We start from the raw sequence: 18131 nt of genomic DNA, 5'->3' as shown, positions 1-18131 counted from the left end.
TTCAAGCAGAGACCGACGTGATCCAAGCAGAGACCGACGTGATTAAGAAGAAGCAGTCGTGAGCTACGCAAGTAACGAGCACATAATGACCGAACAGCAGGCCGTCTCCAGGATTGCAGTCCGTTTGCCGCCGTTCTGGCCCGGCAACCCAGTACTCTGGTTCGCGCAGGCAGAGGCAAGTTTTAGCTGCGCTGGAATAACGGTCGAAGCAACTAAATTTGCGCTGATTGTGAGCCAACTCGACCAACGTTATGCAGCCGAGGTGCAGGACATAATCACAGCACCGCCCGAGGCTGGAGCTTATGCCAGGCTAAAATCAGAGTTGATTCGACGGGTTGCCGCGTCACAAGAGGACCGGATACGTCAGGTTCTGACACAGGAAGAAATTGGCGACAGGAAGCCTTCCCAATATCTGCGACATCTACGCAGCAAGGTTGACACCGTTACTGTGCCAGACAGTCTGCTCAGAACGCTGTGGAGCAGTAGGTTGCCGCCGCAAATAAAAGCCATAATCGCCTCACAAACGGACATGCCGCTTGATGACGTGGCGCAGCTAGCAGACCGGATTCAGGACGCGATCACACCGGCTCCGGTCAGCGCAGTCGCGGCGTTGGACAACAGTGCAAACAGTACCGCGTCTGTGGCACGAGCCGACCATGATTCTCTCGCTGCCAAGGTTGAGCTTTTGTGCGCCCAGGTCAGTGCGCTGCTAGCACGGGACGACGACAATAATAGAAGAAGTCTATACAGACGGCGGCGTTCGAGAAGCAGATCTTCAGGCAGTACTACCACTCCGCAAGGCGAGGTACCGTTGTGCTGGTACCACCGACGATTCGACGATCAGGCAAGGAAGTGCACATCGCCATGCTCGCACCCAAACGCCACCGGCGGTCGACAATAGGCGCAACCGACTGCCAGTTATCCTCCAAGCGCCTGTTCGTTACCGATAGGAGTTCCGGCGTTAAGTTTTTAATTGACACTGGGTCGGACCTGAGTATCATACCACGAACAGCCATACATCGTTGCCGGCCGCCAACTGCCTTCCGTCTGACGGCTGCCAACAATTCTTCCATCGCAACATATGGCACACAGAGGATGGAGCTTAATCTCGGCCTACGTCGCGCGTACGAGTGGAATTTTACAGTTGCTGACGTCACGGAGGCGATCGTCGGGGCTGATCTCCTCGCGCACTATCACCTGCTGCCGGACGTCGCGAACGCACGCTTGGTAGACAGCGTCACTGGCTTAGCTGTCACGGGTTTCCGTCGCAACACCGCAACGCACAGTGCCAAGTTGATCCATGCTACGGAGGGTGAGTACACTGAATTACTGCTTAACTATCCGAACTTGACCAGGCCGCCCGGCGCTCCCAGGTTCATACCACATGACACGGTGCATCACATTCAAACGACTGATGGTCCCCCAGTAGCATGCCGACCTAGGCGTCTCGCTCCGGACAGATTGAAGATAGCGAAGGCAGAATTCGACGCCATGATTCGCGAGGGCATAATGCGGCCATCTAAGAGCCCGTGGTCCTCCGCATTACATCTTGTTCCGAAGAAGGGTGGAGCTTGGCGCCCATGCGGTGACTACCGTGCGCTTAACGCGCGAACGGTGCCAGACAGATATCCCGTTCCGTTACTGAGGGATTATAATCACGCTTTACATGGTGCCACGGTGTTCACAGTCCTGGACTGCGCTAAAGCGTATACACAGATTCCGGTGGCAAATGACGACATTCCAAAGACTGCAATAATAACGCCTTTCGGTTTATTTGAAAGTAAATTTATGACTTTCGGTTTACGCAATGCCGCTCAGACCTGGCAAAGGTTTATAGACTCGGTTCTCCAGGGGCTGCCGTTCTGTTTCGCCTACCTGGACGATGTGTTAGTGTTCTCTGCTGACCACGATCAACACCGACAACATCTGCGAGAGATTTTCGAGCGATTGGAGCGTTACGGTGTCGTCTTGAACGTGGACAAGTGTGTTTTTGGGCAGTCAGAGGTGACATTTCTTGGCCATAAGATTTCTGCTGAAGGCTCTCTTCCTCTGTCCGAGAAGGTGGACGCTATCTTGCAGCTACCCCGACCAACTACGATCAAAGAATTACGTCGTTTTTTGGGGATGCTCAATTTTTATCGACGACACCTTCCTCACGCTGCGGAGCTGCAGGAACCTTTGACGGCGGCATTATCAGGCCCTAAAGTAAATAGCAAGTCTCTGATACAGTGGACAGAGGACATGTGTTCTGCGTTCGAGGCAACAAAGAGGAGTATGGCCGACGCGGCGCTTCTCGCACACCCACGACTCGACGCGCCATTAGCAATTGTCGTAGATGCGAGCCAGACGGCGATCGGTGCCGCGTTACAACAATGGTCCGACAACGCGTGGCAGCCACTGGCGTATTATTCCCACAAGCTTTCGCCTGCACAGAGAAAATGGAGCACATACGACCGTGAACTCCTGGCAGTATACCAAGCAGTGAAATATTTTCGCCCTCAAGTGGAAGCGCGAACTTTCACGATATATACAGACCACAAGCCACTCACGTTCGCCTTCCGTCGGAATAGTGTCAACTGCTCTCCCCGTCAATTTCATCACCTTGAGTTCGTGGCCCAGTTTACTACCGACATTAGACATATTTCTGGGATCGACAACATTGTTGCGGATTGCCTTTCACGGATCAGCAGTGTTTCCAGTAACATAGACTTTCCTGCACTGGCACAGGCACAGAGAGACGACGAAGAACTCCTTGCCTATGTTAAAGACACGGCTTCAGCATTGCAACTGAAACTTGTTGATGTTCCGGGGGAGGACACACAGCTATACTGCGACGTTTCTCGCGGCCGACCTCGTCCCTTTCTGACGCCGGCTTTTAGAAGGCAAGCCTTTGATACGGTTCATGGATTGTCCCATCCAGGGGTACGCCCGACATTCCGCCTAGTATCGCAACGTTTCGTGTGGCCAGGCATGCAAAAAGACTGCCGCGAGTGGGTCCAATCTTGTCTTCAGTGCCAACGCTGCAAGATTAACCGCCATGTACACGCACCGATCGGCGATTTTCCGGATACCACCGCCCGCTTTGCCCACGTTCATTTGGACGTAGTCGGACCACTTCCACCTTCGAACGGGCAAAGATATCTGTTTACAATGATCGACCGTTTTACGCGTTGGCCGGAGGCAGTGCCGGTGGATAATATCACAGCAGACACATTAGCTTCCGCTTTTGCAATGACGTGGTTGGCAAGATTTGGATGCCCACTACATATTACCACTGACCGCGGACGGCAATTTGAATCAGACCTGTTCTCACAGCTGGCCAAGTTTTGTGGTTACACCCACCATAAGACCACAAGTTATCACCCAGCAAGCAACGGCATGATCGAACGCTGGCACCGTTGTTTGAAGGCCGCGCTGATGTGCCACGAAGAAACCTGGACAACCGCACTACCAGTGGTCTTGTTAGGCTTACGGACGACTTTCAAACCAGACCTGGGGTCGTCAGCGGCAGAACTGGTTTACGGAGAGACACTGCGCCTTCCTGGTGACTTTGTAGACGCTGATGCCACGGAGACAGTTGCTACTGGCCAGCCGGATTTCTTGCGACGATTGAGGGACCATGTATCAAAGATTCGCCCTCCGAAAGCCACACGTCATGGCAAGCCGCCCACTTTCGTGCACCAGGACCTGGAACAATGTCGTCACGTCATGCTCCGCACTGAGGGCGTTAAACCGCCTCTACAAGCTCCTTATTCTGGTCCATATGAAGTGCTACGGCGCAGTGCCCACACCATGGATATCCTAGTGAACGGCAAAACGACGACTGTCGCGTTGAATCGGGTTAAACCTGCATATGTTTTTCCTGACACCCCACTAGCGGCACCTCGTCGTAGGCGTCCACCTACCGCTGTTCCAGACACTGACGCCACATCTCCGGCGCCGGCTCTTCAACATTCGCCGCCCAACGCAGCACAACATCCGCCTCCTGACGTTGTTCCTCCTCCTCCGACGAGGACGACCCGTTCTGGACGTCGGGTGCACTTTCCGGCGCGGTATCTCGACGCCGACGCTCCGCTTCCGCCCGGGGGGCTGATGTAGCGACGCTGCCGCGCGCTACTTCAAGCTCGCCAGTGTGTGTGTGTGTGCTGTGCGCGTGTGTCAGTACAGTGATGTAGCGACGCTGTGTAGTTCCGCGCCCAGCCTCTAGAGGCGCTGTGTTTTATAACTTTTATATACGTTCTGTTTCTTATGATTATTATTCCTTGTTTTTTAGAGTTAGATAGTAGTTCCTTGTCTCCTGACTTGTGTGGACGGATACTATTTTCTCTCCTAACTACAGAAGTTCCCGAGGATTGAGGATCCTCTGTATAGATCGGAAGCAAAATTTTATAGCCCCGAACTGTCCACACATGCCGGGCGTCGTCAGATACGCGCCGCAATAAAGTTATTATTACTCAACTGAAGGTCTTCATTCTTCCGAATCACGTCAAGCAAAAGTCGGACAGCCACCAGTTTAGCTGTACCCGACAGATCTCTGGGCGGGGATTACTCAGGAAGATGTCATTGTCAGGAGAAACAAAAGTGGCGTTATACGGGAGGCGTAATTCCGGAATAGGTTTAATAATGAATAAAAAATAGGAATGTGTGTAAGCTGCTGCGAACGTCATAGTGAACACTTTATCGTAGCCAATATAGATACGAGACTCACACCCACCACAGTAGTACAAGTTTATATGTCAACTAGATCCGCAGATGATTAAGGAATTGAAGAAATGTCTGATAAAAGAAAAGAAATTTTTCAGTTAGTTGAGGGAGACGAAACTCTGCTTGTGATGGAGGACTGGAATTCGATAGAAGGTAACGGAATATGGGCCAGGGAAAGGAATGAAACACGAAACCGCCTGATAGAATTGTCCAGACAGCATAATTTAATCATCGCTAATACTTGGTTTAAAAATCATGAACGTAGGTTGTATTCGTAGAAGAGATCTAGAGACACCAGAGAGAGTCAAGATTAATTATACACACATCAAAAGAAGTTTTGCATCACCCCGGTTCCCAGAACTCCTGAAGATAGACGTTGACTGTGGATATTGTATCATAGACAGTCCCTTTGACTGTTCAGAATGTCACTAAACCCGCCTGCCTCGGGCATGGATGTGTGTGATGTCCTTAGGTTAGTTAGGTTTAAGTAGTTCTAAGTTCTAGGGGTCTGAAGACCTCAGATGATAAGTCCCATAGTGCTCAGAGCCATTTCAACCATTTGAACTAAACCCGCCCAAAGATGTAAACAACCATGCATTAGCAGCGACTATTAGACGCAGGAGTTCCGAGCGCCGATCAGTCCCAGTCATTCAACCAGGAAGGAGGTACACGGCTCGTGTTGTCTATAGTTTAACGATGCCTAGACGGTCAATACCGCGGTTCGATCGCGTCCGCATCGTTACTTTGTGCCAGGAAGGGCTCTCAACAAGGGAAGTGTTCAGGCGTCTCGGAGTAAACTAAAGCGATGTTGTTCGGACATGGAGGAGATACAGAGAGACAGGAACTGTCGATGACATGCCTCGCTCAGGCCGCCCAAGAGCTACTACAGCAATGGATGACCACTACCTATGGATTATGGCTCGGAGGAACCCTGACGCAACGCCAATATGTTGAATAATGTTTTTCGTGCAACCACAGGACGTCGTGTCACGACTCAAACTGTGCGTAATAGGCTGCATGATGCGCAACTTCACTCCCAACGTCCATGGCGAGGTCCATCTTTGCAACCACGATACCTTGCAGCGCGGTACCATGGGCCCAACAACATGCCAAATGGACCGCTCAGGACTGACATCACGTTCTCTTCATCGATGAGTGTCGCTAATGCCTTCAACCAGACAATCGTCGGAGACGTGTTTGGAGGCAACCCGATCAAGCTGAACGCCTTAGTCACACTGTCCAGCGAGTGCAGCAAGGTGGAGGTCCCTGCCGTTTTGGCGTGGCACTATGTGAGGCCGCCGTACTCCGCTGGTGGTCATGGATGGCGCCGTAATGCCTGTACGATACGTGAATGCCATCCTCCGTCCGATAGTGCAAACACATCGGCAGCATATTGGCGAGGCATTCGTCTTCATGGACGACACTTCGCGCCCCCTTCGTGCACATCTTGTGAATGACTTCCTTCAGGATAACGACATTGCTCGACTAGAGTGGCCAGCATGTTCTCCAGACTTGAACCATATCGAACATGCCTGGGATAGATTGTTTATGGACGACGTGACCCACCAACCACTCTGAGGGATCTACGCCGAATCGCCGTTGAGGAGCGGGGCAATCTGAACCAACAGTGCCTTGATGAACTTGTGGATAGTATGCCACGACGAATACAGGCATGCATCAATGGAAGAGGACGTGCTATTGGATATTAGATGTACCAGTGTGTTCAGCAATCTGGACCACCACCTCTGAAGGTCACGCTGTATGGTGGTAAAGCATCCAATGTGTGGTTGTCATGAGCAATAAAAAGGGCAGAAATGATTCTTATGTTCATCTCTATTCCAATTTTCTGTACAGGTTCCGGAAGTCTCGGAACCGAGGTGACGCAAAACTTTTTTTGATGTGCATATAATAATAAGACAGAGACGATGGAACCGTATTTTAAATTGGAAGACATTTCCAACAGCAGATGCGGACTCTGATCACAATTTACTTGTTATGAACTGTACATTAAAACAAAAGAAATTGCAAAAAGATGGGAAATTAAAGAAATGGGGCATGGATAAGTTTAAAGAACCAAAGGTTGTTGGGAGTTTTACAGGGAGCATTAGACAACGGAATATGGTAGAAGGTGCATGGGTTGCTTCGAGAGATGAAATAGTGAAGGCAGCAGACGCTCAAGTAAGAGGAAAGACAAGGCCTAGTAGAAGTCCTTGGATAACACATGAGATATTAAATTTAACTGATAAAAGAAGAAAATATAAAAATACAGCAAATGAAACAGGTAAAACGGAATACAAACGTCTAGAAAAATGAGATTGACGGGAAGTGTACAAAGGCTAAGCAGAATGGCTAGAGGACAAAAGTCAGGATTTATAAGCATATTTCAATAGGGGAAAATAGATACTTCCTATAAGAAAACCAAAAATAGATGCAGATATATGAATATCAAGAGTTCAGATGGAAAACCGGTGCTAAGCAAAGAAGGGAAGGCTGAAAGTTGAAGCGGTGTACAGAGGGTCTGTATAAGGGAGATGAACTTATAGGCTGTACTATAGAAATGGAAGAAGACGTAAATGAAGATGACATGGGAGATATGATACTACGAGAAGAATCTGACCACGCACTGAAAGACCTAAATCGAAAAAAGGCCGCGAGAATAGACGAGCTTCCATCAGAGCTACTGGTGTACAAGATGTATGAGACAGTAGTAAAACTGTAACACTTCGAGAAGAATGAAAAAATTCCAATTCCAAAGAAACCAGCGTCTGACAACTGTGAATGTCACCGAACTATCAGTTTAATAAGTCATGGTTGCAAAATACTAAAATGAATTATTTACGGAAAATGGAAAACTAATAGAAGCCGACCTCGGGGAAGACCAGTTTGGAATCCCGAGAAATGTAGGTACACGCAAGGCAACAAGGAACCGACGACTTATCTTAGAAGATAGATTAAAGAAAGGCAAATCTACGTTTATAGCATTTGTGGACTTAGAGAAAACTTTTGACAATGTTGACTAGAATACTCTCTTTGAAATTTTGAAGGTAGCAGGCGTAAAATCAGGGAGTGAAAGGCTATTGACAACTTGTACAGAAACCAGACGGCTGTTATAAGAATCGATGGGCATTAAAGAGAAGCGGTGGTTGAAAAGGAGTGAGACAGCGTTGTAGTTTATCCTTGATGTTATTTAATCTGTACAGTGAACAGGCAATAAAGGCAACCAAAGATAAATTTGGAGTACGATTTAAACTCCAGGGAAAAGCTTTGAGATCTACCGATGACATTGTAATTGTGTTAGAGACAGCAAAGGACTTGGAAGAGCAGCTGAACGGAATGCACAGTCTTGTAAGGAGGATTGTAGTGCCCCCAGAATTTTACGAAAGTCTGGACACACTTGTGCTCCAGCCGTTTCGAACACGCGTTATTTTAAAGCAGGGCGTAAGCATGAGCGCGGGATACTGCACCCATTTATTGTAACTGGAAGGGAGAAAATTCGTCGGCGCTGGCAAGTGTTCAGCGCGACCTGCAAAGAATAAAAACATACGGCCCGGAAGCTCCGTGGCCGGCTGCAAGGAGTAATGTAGCTTTGTATTGTTGAAAAACAAATTGAGTGACTCGAGATAGTGACTGTTTAGTAGACGTTGAACTGCTGTTGAGAGTACGTGGACTGGACGTGGAAAGTCAGCCACGATAAAAGCTTATGTATTAATCGTGTTCAATGTGTAATTAACTGATCTTGGGTGCTCGGTAATGTGTGGGCTTACGTCATAAAGTTTAGTTGTTTTTTTTGTGCAAAGTGGAAATAAATATGTTCTGGTGCATTGAATGATATTCCAAGAGTAGCGTATTTTTTAAATAAGAAGAGAGAGAGAATGAGAGAGCGAAAATTTCCCCTTCCTAGCAGTGAAATCTTCGGAGAAGCGTCCGGTGCTTGCAGAAGACATCGGCGCTGCAAGAAATCAGAACCAGCATTCTTCAACAAGTAAGTCCACGAAAACGCTTAACATTACACCGGGTCATCGCAGGATACAAGATGAACATCAACAAAAACAAAACAAGGATAATGGAATGTAGTCGAATTAAATCAAGTGATACTGAGGGAATTAGATTAGGAAATAAGACATTTAAAGTTGAATAATTTGGGCAGCAAAATAGCTGATGATGGCCGAAGTAGAGAGAATATGAAACGCTGACTGACAATGGAAAGAATAGCGTTCCTAAACAAGAGAAACTTGTTGATATGAAGGAAATACAGAAGCGTCCGATCTTACCCGTCGGCTTTGACCCATGACGTCACAAATACCGCGGAAACGACCATAAACAACAATTCCAATATGGCGGATATAAAAACATCGAATACGTATTGTAAACACTGAAATACACAAGTTTCACAAAAAGCCTAATGACTGTAACGGGACAAGCGTGGGAAATTGGGGGTTTTTGGGTGGGGAGAAACTAAATATGTCGTTATGCGGTGGGGGGAGTCTGCAGTGCCCCCCCATCCCCCCACAGGCTTCATTAGTGTCAAATCAATATTTTCGAATCCTAGGCGGCCGCTGCCGCGGCCGCATTCCAAAAAAAAAACTCCCAACCTAACCTCAAGTGGGCTACGCTACAGATCAATATGTTCATCAAATTGCTTCATATTACGTATACATGTTCTTTAAACAAGAGTACATCAAGCCATGTATTAGGTTTTCCGCGCCGTAATGACGTCACACACCACAACACGCTTACGTCACGGGTCAAAGCCGACGAGTAAGATCGGACCTTTCTGTTGACCCGATATGAAATATAGATTTAAGTGTTAGGAAGTCTTTTCTGAAACTCTTTGTATGGAGTGTAGCTATGTATGGAAGTGAAACGTGGACGATAAGCAGTTTACACAGGAAGAGAATAGGTTTTCAAATGTGATGCTATAGAACGATCCTAAAGATAACTAATGAGGCGGTAATGAATTGAATTGGGGAGAAAAGAGATTTGTGGTATAAGATGAATAGAAGAAAGGATCAGTTGGTAGGAAACATTCTGAGGCATCAAGGCATTACTAATTTAATGCCGGAGGGAAGTGTGGGGGCTAGAAATCGTATAGAGTGACCAAGAGATGATTGCAGTAAGCGGGTTGAGGATGTAAGCTGCAGTAGTTATCCGGAGATGAAGAGGCTTGCACAGGATAGAGTAGCATGGAGAGCTGTAAAAAATCTGTCTTCAGACTGAAGACCACAACTACAAAGAGTCAGTTGCCACTTTTTGCACCATGCAGATATCTTTTCTAAAGAACTTTGCAATTGGTTTTGATCTTCTAATGACTTTACGAACAGTAAATGATAACATCATATGCAATCAGTTTAAGAGGTTTGCTCAGATTGTCTCCTAAATCATTTATATAGCTTAGGAACAGCAGAGGGCCTATAACACTTCCTTCGGGAACAACTAAGACGACACTCCATAAGTATACAATTTGATCAGAAGTCGCTCGTGAGGAGCTGTGTTGAAAGCCTTCTGTAAAACTAGAAATATGGAATCAATATGAGATCCTCTGTCAATATTACTCATTACTTAACGTGAATAAAGAGCTGGCTGTACTCGGTAAGTACGATATTTTCTGAATCCGTGCTTGCTACTTGCCGATAGATCGTTTTCTTCGAGGTAACTTATAATGATCGAACACAGTATATGTTCCAAAATCCATCTCCAAATCGACATTAGTGATATGGGTCTGTAATTCAGCAGATCAATACAATTTCCGTTCCTGAGTATTGGTTTTACCTGTGCAACTTTCCAGTCTTTAAGTTCGGAATTTTCGTCTAGTGAGACTCTGAAAGGAACCTAACAGGTATACAATCAGGACCGGAAGCCTTGCCATCATTAAGAGATTGAAACTGCTTCGCTACACCGAGGATATCTACTCCTAAGTCACTCATGTAACAGCTGTTCTGAAATTGAATTTTAGTGTGTGTGTGTGTGTGTGTGTGTGTGTGTGTGTGTGTGTGTGTGTGTGTGCACGCGCGCGTGCGTGTGCTTGAGAGAGATAGAGAGAAAAAGAGAAGGCAGCTGCCTTGACAGGATCAAGTGACGTGGCATTGAAGATGTCTGCAATTAACAATTAAGTGCTTGGCAGAATATAATTTCATAAAAAATTATTAGGTAATGAACATCAAACTGTTGCTGAGCGACGGAAGAAGGTCGACAAGTGAGAAGAATTCCTTTTATTAATAACTAGCTGTTACCTGTTGTTTCACTCGCATATCAGTTGGGTTATGACGAGTGATTGTAAGTAAGTTAGGAATTCGACAAGATGTCTGCGTACATATTGGCGTAGAACCGAATGTATAAAAAATGTTTGCAGTGGCAGTATATAGGTCCATAATAAATGTGTTTCCATTATTTTGCTGTATTTTGAATCTGAAAGAATACATTATATTTTCTAATTACATTTAAAAAATATCTCGATTCACTACATTCGTGCTGAAGTAGAGTTCTAGTGGCGCGCCAGCGACATCTACACGCCACTCACGTATATCATACTAAGAAATGTTAATAATACTCAAAAAGATACAATTTTCTAAAATAGCCTATGGTCTTCCTCAGCGCTAAGACTGTCTCCATACCAAATACCATCGAAATCGGTTCAACGGTACAGTCGTGAAAACGTAACAGAGTGAGTTACTTTCGCAATTAATAATACTGGTATTAGTATAGAAGTATGGATTAAACATTGTACTGATTACGTTGAATCATATTACGTATAGCATACCAACTGATAAAAGCATTTTCACAAAAATGATTACGTTCAAAAGTGAAAGAGAAAATAGCTTTTTCAAAGAGTAAATAGTTTTCCTTAATTTACGTGATATTCTTCAAATCAGTAAATAGCTTGCACTACACACTTTGTAAAGTAGCCTATCTTCCTTTCACGGTGCAAGCTATCTCACGATAAATTTCGTGGATGTCGTTTCGGCGGTTATTCGTGAATACTTCACATACAGACTTACTTTCGCATGTATGGAAGTAGAGCTGACATGGATTAAATTTGCTGAGGGTAATATAAGCATTGTATTCTGGCTGTTACCCACGGCTGCGCTCGCCTTTTAGTAAAGTGAAATGAAATGTGCGTATTGCTTTATTGGTCGGGAGACCACGGCTGGGATGTTCGGCAGCTTGATGCAAGAATTTTTATTTGACTCCACTTCGGTGCCCGACGATGATGATAAAATGATGATGATGACAACGCACACATCCAGAGGCGATCAGAAAAAAACCGCCCTGGTCGGGAATTGAGCCCGGGAACCCATGATCGTCGAACAGCAATGCCAAACGTGTGACCACGAGCCGTTCACGAAAATTTGAACGCAACTAAGAAGTTATGAAAAACGCATGACGCTCTGCAGCTAAAATATGACGGGTTTGAGACTGATATTAGTATGGAAGTAAGGATTAAACAGTTAGAGGATTGTATAAAAATTATATTCATTACAATGAATCGTATTTGTAGAACATATCAAACAATAAAATCATTTTCATAAATATGAAGTTGAAAAGTCAAAGAGTAAATAGCTTTTCTGAAGAGTAATTATTGCTCCATATTTCGCGTTATATTCTTCAAATCAATAAATGTGTTGTACTACAGGCTTTCTTAATTAGCTTATGTTCTTCCTGAGCGTTCAAGCTATCTCACCACAAAATTTTGTCAAAGTCGATTCAGCGGTTTAATACTGAAAACGTAACAGATAGTATTGTATTGTATTGTATTGTATGTACTGGGGGCCGTATCTTGGACCTACTGATAACAAACAGACCCGAACTTCTCGACTCTGCAAGTGCAGAACAGGGAATCAGTGATCATAAGGCCGTTGTAGCATCCCTGAATATGGAAGTTAATAGGAATATAAAAAAAAATGGAGGAAGGTTTATCTGTTTAGCAAGAGTAATAGAAGGCAGATTTCAGACCACCTAACAGATCAAAATGAAAATTTCTGTTCCGACACTGATAATGTTGAGTGTTTATGGAAAAAGTTCAAGGCAATCGTAAAATGCGTTTTAGACAGGTACGTGCCGAGTAAAACTGTGAGGGACGGGAAAAACCCACCGTGGTACAACAACAAAGTTAGGAAACTACTGCGAAAGCAAAGAGAGCTTCACTCCAAGTTTAAACGCAGCCAAAACCTCTCAGACAAACAGAAGCTAAGCGATGTCAAAGTTAGCGTAAGGAGGGCTATGCGAGAAGCGTTCAGTGAATTCGAAAGTAAAATTCTATGTACAGACTTGACAGAAAATCCTAGGAAGTTCTGGTCTTACGTTAAATCAGTAAGTGGCTCGAAACAGCATATCCAGACACTCCGGGATGATGATGGCATTGAAACAGAGGATGACACGCGTAAAGCTGGAATACTAAACACCTTTTTCCAAAGCTGTTTCACAGAGGAAGACCGCACTGCAGTTCCTTCTCTAAATCCTCGCACAAACGAAAAAATGGCTGACATCGAAATAAGTGTCCAAGGAATAGAAAAGCAACCGGAATCACTCAACAGAGGAAAGTCCACTGGACCTGACGGGATACCAATTCGATTCTACACAGAGTACGCGAAAGAACTTGCCCCCCTTCTAACAGCCGTGTACCGCAAGTCTCTAGAGGAACGGAGGGTTCCAAATGATTGGAAAAGAGCACAGGTAGTCCCAGTCTTCAAGAAGGGTCGTCGAGAAGATGCGCGAAACTATAGACCTATATCTCTGACGTCGATCTGTTGTAGAATTTTAGAACATGTTTTTTGCTCGCGTATCATGTCGTTTTTGGAAACCCAGAATCTACTATGTAGGAATCAACATGGATTCCGGAAACAGCGATCGTGTGAGACCCAACTCGCGTTATTTGTTCATGAGACCCAGAAAATATTAGATACAGGCTCCCAGGTAGATGCTATTTTTCTTGACTTCCGGAAGGCGTTAGATACAGTTCCGCACTGTCGCCTGATAAACAAAGTAAGAGCCTACGGAATATCAGACCAGCTGTGTGGCTGGATTGAAGATTTTTTAGCAAACAGAACACAGCATGTTGTTATCAATGGAGAGACGTCTACAGACGTTAAGGTAACCTCTGGCGTGCCACAGGGAAGTGTTATGGGACCATTGCTTTTCACAATATATATAAATGACCTAGTAGATAGTGTCGGAAGTTCCATGCGGCTTTTCGCGGATGATGCTGTAGTATACAGAGAAGTTGCAGCATTAGAAAATTTTAGCGAAATGCAGGAAGATCTGCAGCGGATAGGCACTTGGTGCAGGGAGTGGCAACTGTCCCTTAACATAGACAAATGTAATGTATTGCGAATACATAGAAAGAAGGATCCTTTATTGTATGATTATATGATAGCGGAACAAACACTGGTAGCAGTTACTTCTGTAAAATATCTGGGAGTATGCGTGCGGAACGATTTGAAGTGGAATGATCATATAAAATTAATTGTTGGTAAGGCGGGTACCAGGTTGAGATTCATTGGGAGAGTGCTTAGAAAATGTAGTCCAGCAACAAAGGAGGTGGCTTACTAAACACTCGTTCGACCTATACTTGAGTATTGCTCATCAGTCTGGGATCCGTACCAGATCGGGTTGACGGAGGAGATGGAGAGGATCCAAAGAAGAGCGGCGCGTTTCGTCACAGGGTTATTTGGTAACCGTGATAGCGTTACGGAGATGTTTAATAAACTCAAGTGGCAGACTCTGCAAGAGAGGCGCTCTGCATCGCGGTGTAGCTTGCTCGCCAGGTTTCGAGAGGGTGCGTTTCTGGATGAGGTATCGAGTATATTGCTTCCCCCTACTTATACCTCCCGAGGAGATCACGAATGTAAAATTAGAGAGATTAGAGCGCGCACGGAGGCTTTCAGACAGTCGTTCTTCCCGCGAACCATACGCGACTGGAACAGGAAAGGGAGGTAATGACAGTGGCACGTAAAGTGCCCTCCGCCACACACCGTTGGGTGGCTTGCGGAGTATGAATGTAGATGTAGATGTAGATGTAGAAACGACGGAGAGGCTCCGTCCCTGCCGCAGTGGTCCACAACCCCATGACGACTACCGCAGTCCACTTCGCCCCTCCGCCGCCCCCACACCGAACCCAGGCTTATTGTGCGGTTCGGCCCCCGGTGGACCCCCCAGGAAACGTCTCACACCAGACGAGTGTAACCCCTATGTTTGCGTGGTAGAGTAATGGCGGTGTACGCGTACGTGGAGAACTTGTTTGCGCAGCAATCACCGGCATAGTGTAGCTGTGGCGGAATAAGGGGAACCATCCCGCATTTCCCGGGGCAGGTGGAAAACCGCCTAAAAACCATCCACAGACTATTACTATGGATTTTGGACACAATTTGTTTGATGTTCAGTGCTAGAACCTCCACGCTGCTACCAAGCTTCGAATTCCAGAGAACGCAGCATCCGGGAAACTAATGTGGTGGAGGCGCAGAACACTACACAAAACACTCTTTTGGCCACGATTGACACCTGCGGCGTATTGAAGACATTGCACAGGTGCCGTTCGTGAACAGCGCAACCTGCAGGCTTGGTTAGTATCTGCATTTATGTTCAAACATGCATTTCTCGCGGTGTTTAATATTTTGCTCTAACTCATGGACATCAACGACTACACATTGTTACATGAAATAATTGCCACCGTCACCATCCAGTCACGTGCCATTGAATCGGTTACAACAGAAATTTATGGATGTAAATAGCACCTCTGTACCAGGCCGAGAAATGTTCTCCTTGCGCTAGTTGTAGTTTTCAGTTATATGCAGGGTAGTATTAGCTTGCCTGGGGCCGTGGAGCGCTGCCCCCAGAGCAGAATGCTGCGATGCGTGTCGAGCGCCGTGGTCAGCGTTTTCGCCACGCCCGCCTGCAGCTCTTCCAGCGTCGGCTGCAGAGTCGCCGTGGGCAGCGTCAGCACCAGGTACGCCTGCAGCAGCGGCGGCTGGCTCGGCGGCGACCTGACGGGGCGTCATAGCTAAGTCAGTATTTAACAACAAGTGTCGATGGAGATGCCCTAACGCCGTAGTAGTAAAGGCGGCAACGATTATAGTACGCCATATTGGTGAGTCTAAGAAACTAGGACTGAAAACTACGTTATAACGATCCTAGGCTGGTGCTCTGTGAGCAGTATTGAACCTATAGATGCCTGTTTTCTAAAGCGAGGATTCCGATGCCGTTTCTTGTGCACTTACGCATCCTTCGCTTTTGGGAGAAGAGCCCGTTATTTCTGCTCGGTTTTCGGTTATTTGCAGGCTCGTTTCTTGTTTAAAGCTTACGTGAATATTTGTTTCTGTGATCGAAAGACGTAAATGCTGTAGCTCAGAGAAGAATAGTGCTTTACATCTGATTGAAAACGGATCTGACAAGGAGGGGACGCCTACTCGTCCAAATTAATGGTACATGTAGGGCGTGGATAGACAAGAAAGTGCCACAAGTGGAAACTTCAGATGGCCAAGCGTTTAGGAAATAAAAGGAATTTTGTTACGATCTATCACCATGTGCACTTTATCAATTGTCCCTGTGACAGTGTGTTTAGGAAGCGGTGTTGGGCTCAGCGGTGCCGGCACGATAGCTCAGCGTGTTCGGTGAGAGAGCTGGTTGGCCTCTGTAATAAAAAACTGAGTGGAAGGATCAACAAACGAACTTTAATTGATGTTAAACCCAACGATAAAAAAAGGCGGTAAGAGATGGGATTCGCATTCAAAGGGTCGCAGATTCTACTCCGCCCGGTGGTAAATATTTTTGTGCTCCTTGGCAATGCGTACACTACTGACATCACAATTAACCTCATCATCACATATGTTATTTTATTACTTTATATAAGCACAAAAAGTATAGGCATAGGATGAAATCCAGAAGTGCAAACATTTAAAAAGGGATTGTAGTTAACGCGTACACGGGGAACGTCGTGTATGTAAATCGATGCTTCCATTGTTTTGCAATTGATCGATTATATGTACCGGGGTGAAAATCGTTAAAGAAACAGGGTAAGCAATAATTTTGACTGCATCTTCCACACGTTATAAACGCCGCCTTTTTGCAGTGACATGGTTTTTTAATGTCTCCATAGAAAAACAAACTTGACTGATGTTCTGAAAACAGCATCTTTCAACGCACAGTCCAGCAGCGAACCACGCGTAACGCATCATATCGCTGAATACGTGCGAGGATAGCTGGTGATGTTTAATGGACTGTAGTTTGATACAAGCTTCTCAGGAAGTGATTTTCCTTCTTTGTCGATAAGGTAAGTGCAGTTTTGACATTTTTAAATTAGGTTTTTTACCTGACGATAAAAACATACATCGCAGTGTTGCACTTGTGGCGTACATTTGGGGGGAATTACTTTGATACTGCACGTTGGTAATCCGTCTCCATCTTGCAAGTGATCGTCGTATATTTGCTAAGGAGCACAAAAATATTTGCAGCAGGGTTGAGTCGAACCCGCTACAATACGAATTCGTTCTCTTACCGCTTTTTTAAAAATATTATTTTGTTCGTGATTGTCCGTTGTATTTGTTCGGGGCGAACGACCTGAGACGCTTGTTCAACGACCCCTCTGACCTGACACGCTGAGCTACCGTGCTGGCGACCGCTGAGCCAAACACCGCTTCCTAAACATATTGTCACAGGGACAATTGATAAGGTGCACATGGTGATAGATCCGTATCAAAATTCATTTTATTTCCTAAACGCCTGGCCATCTGGAGTTCCCACATGGGGCACTTTCATGTCTCACCATGTACGATGAATTTGGACGAATTGGGCGATGACGAGTAGGCGTCCACTCCTTGTGAATAAAAACAATAACTGAACATACAGGATCCGGCAAAAAGTCTTCCCGTATCTGGAGAGGCCGCTGTGTGAGCTGTGGTAGAGATACAGCGGTGGGGGGGGGGGCATCGATCGATGGCGGTGTACGTGCCATTTTGAGCAGGCGAAATGGCTTGGCTAGGTGATATCATGCTTTAGTTGTCGAGGAGTGTATTCATAATGGCGGCTCTGCGATTACTTAGCAAGCATGTAGCATTCGGTTCGAACTAAGCCGACACGATTCTGTTCTTGATAGAAAATTGTTTGCGTTTGGTTATCGGACTTTAGAACTCCAGGTTCTGCTCTAAAAAGAAAATCTACTGGCCGACTTCGGACAGTAACAACGCCGGAAAACGTGGCGCGCGTGAGTGTGTCCATCCAGCTATCTCCAAAGCGTTCAGCATTTAAACAAGCAGCTGCCCTGAGATTATCTGATAGGAGTATAAGAAGAATCCTGCACAGAGATTTTGGCATGCACCCACACAAACTTCCACATGATATGATACGAAGAACTATGTATGTATGAACTATGTAATACATTCCTGCATGGGCAAAACGACGATAATAACGTTGAAAACATTATTTTCTCTTTCTCTCTA

General features: G+C 45.8%; 1 protein-coding gene across 1 annotated transcript in view; it reads right to left on the bottom strand.

Annotated features, from left to right (window-relative positions):
- The window catches only part of LOC126235215 (dynein axonemal heavy chain 8-like), a 570318-nt gene that overhangs the window by 340444 nt on the left and 211743 nt on the right, over positions 1-18131 (bottom strand). The window contains exon 16 of the mRNA XM_049943945.1: positions 15508-15680. Coding sequence (XP_049799902.1) covers positions 15508-15680 — 173 coding nt within the window. The remainder of the gene's footprint in view (positions 1-15507; positions 15681-18131) is intronic.

This window comes from Schistocerca nitens, chromosome 2 (assembly GCF_023898315.1).
Source record: "Schistocerca nitens isolate TAMUIC-IGC-003100 chromosome 2, iqSchNite1.1, whole genome shotgun sequence".
In the NCBI taxonomy this organism is placed as follows: Eukaryota; Metazoa; Arthropoda; class Insecta; order Orthoptera; family Acrididae; genus Schistocerca; species Schistocerca nitens.
Note: the sequence above shows the minus strand (reverse complement) of the source record. Positions and strands in the feature narration are given on the sequence as shown.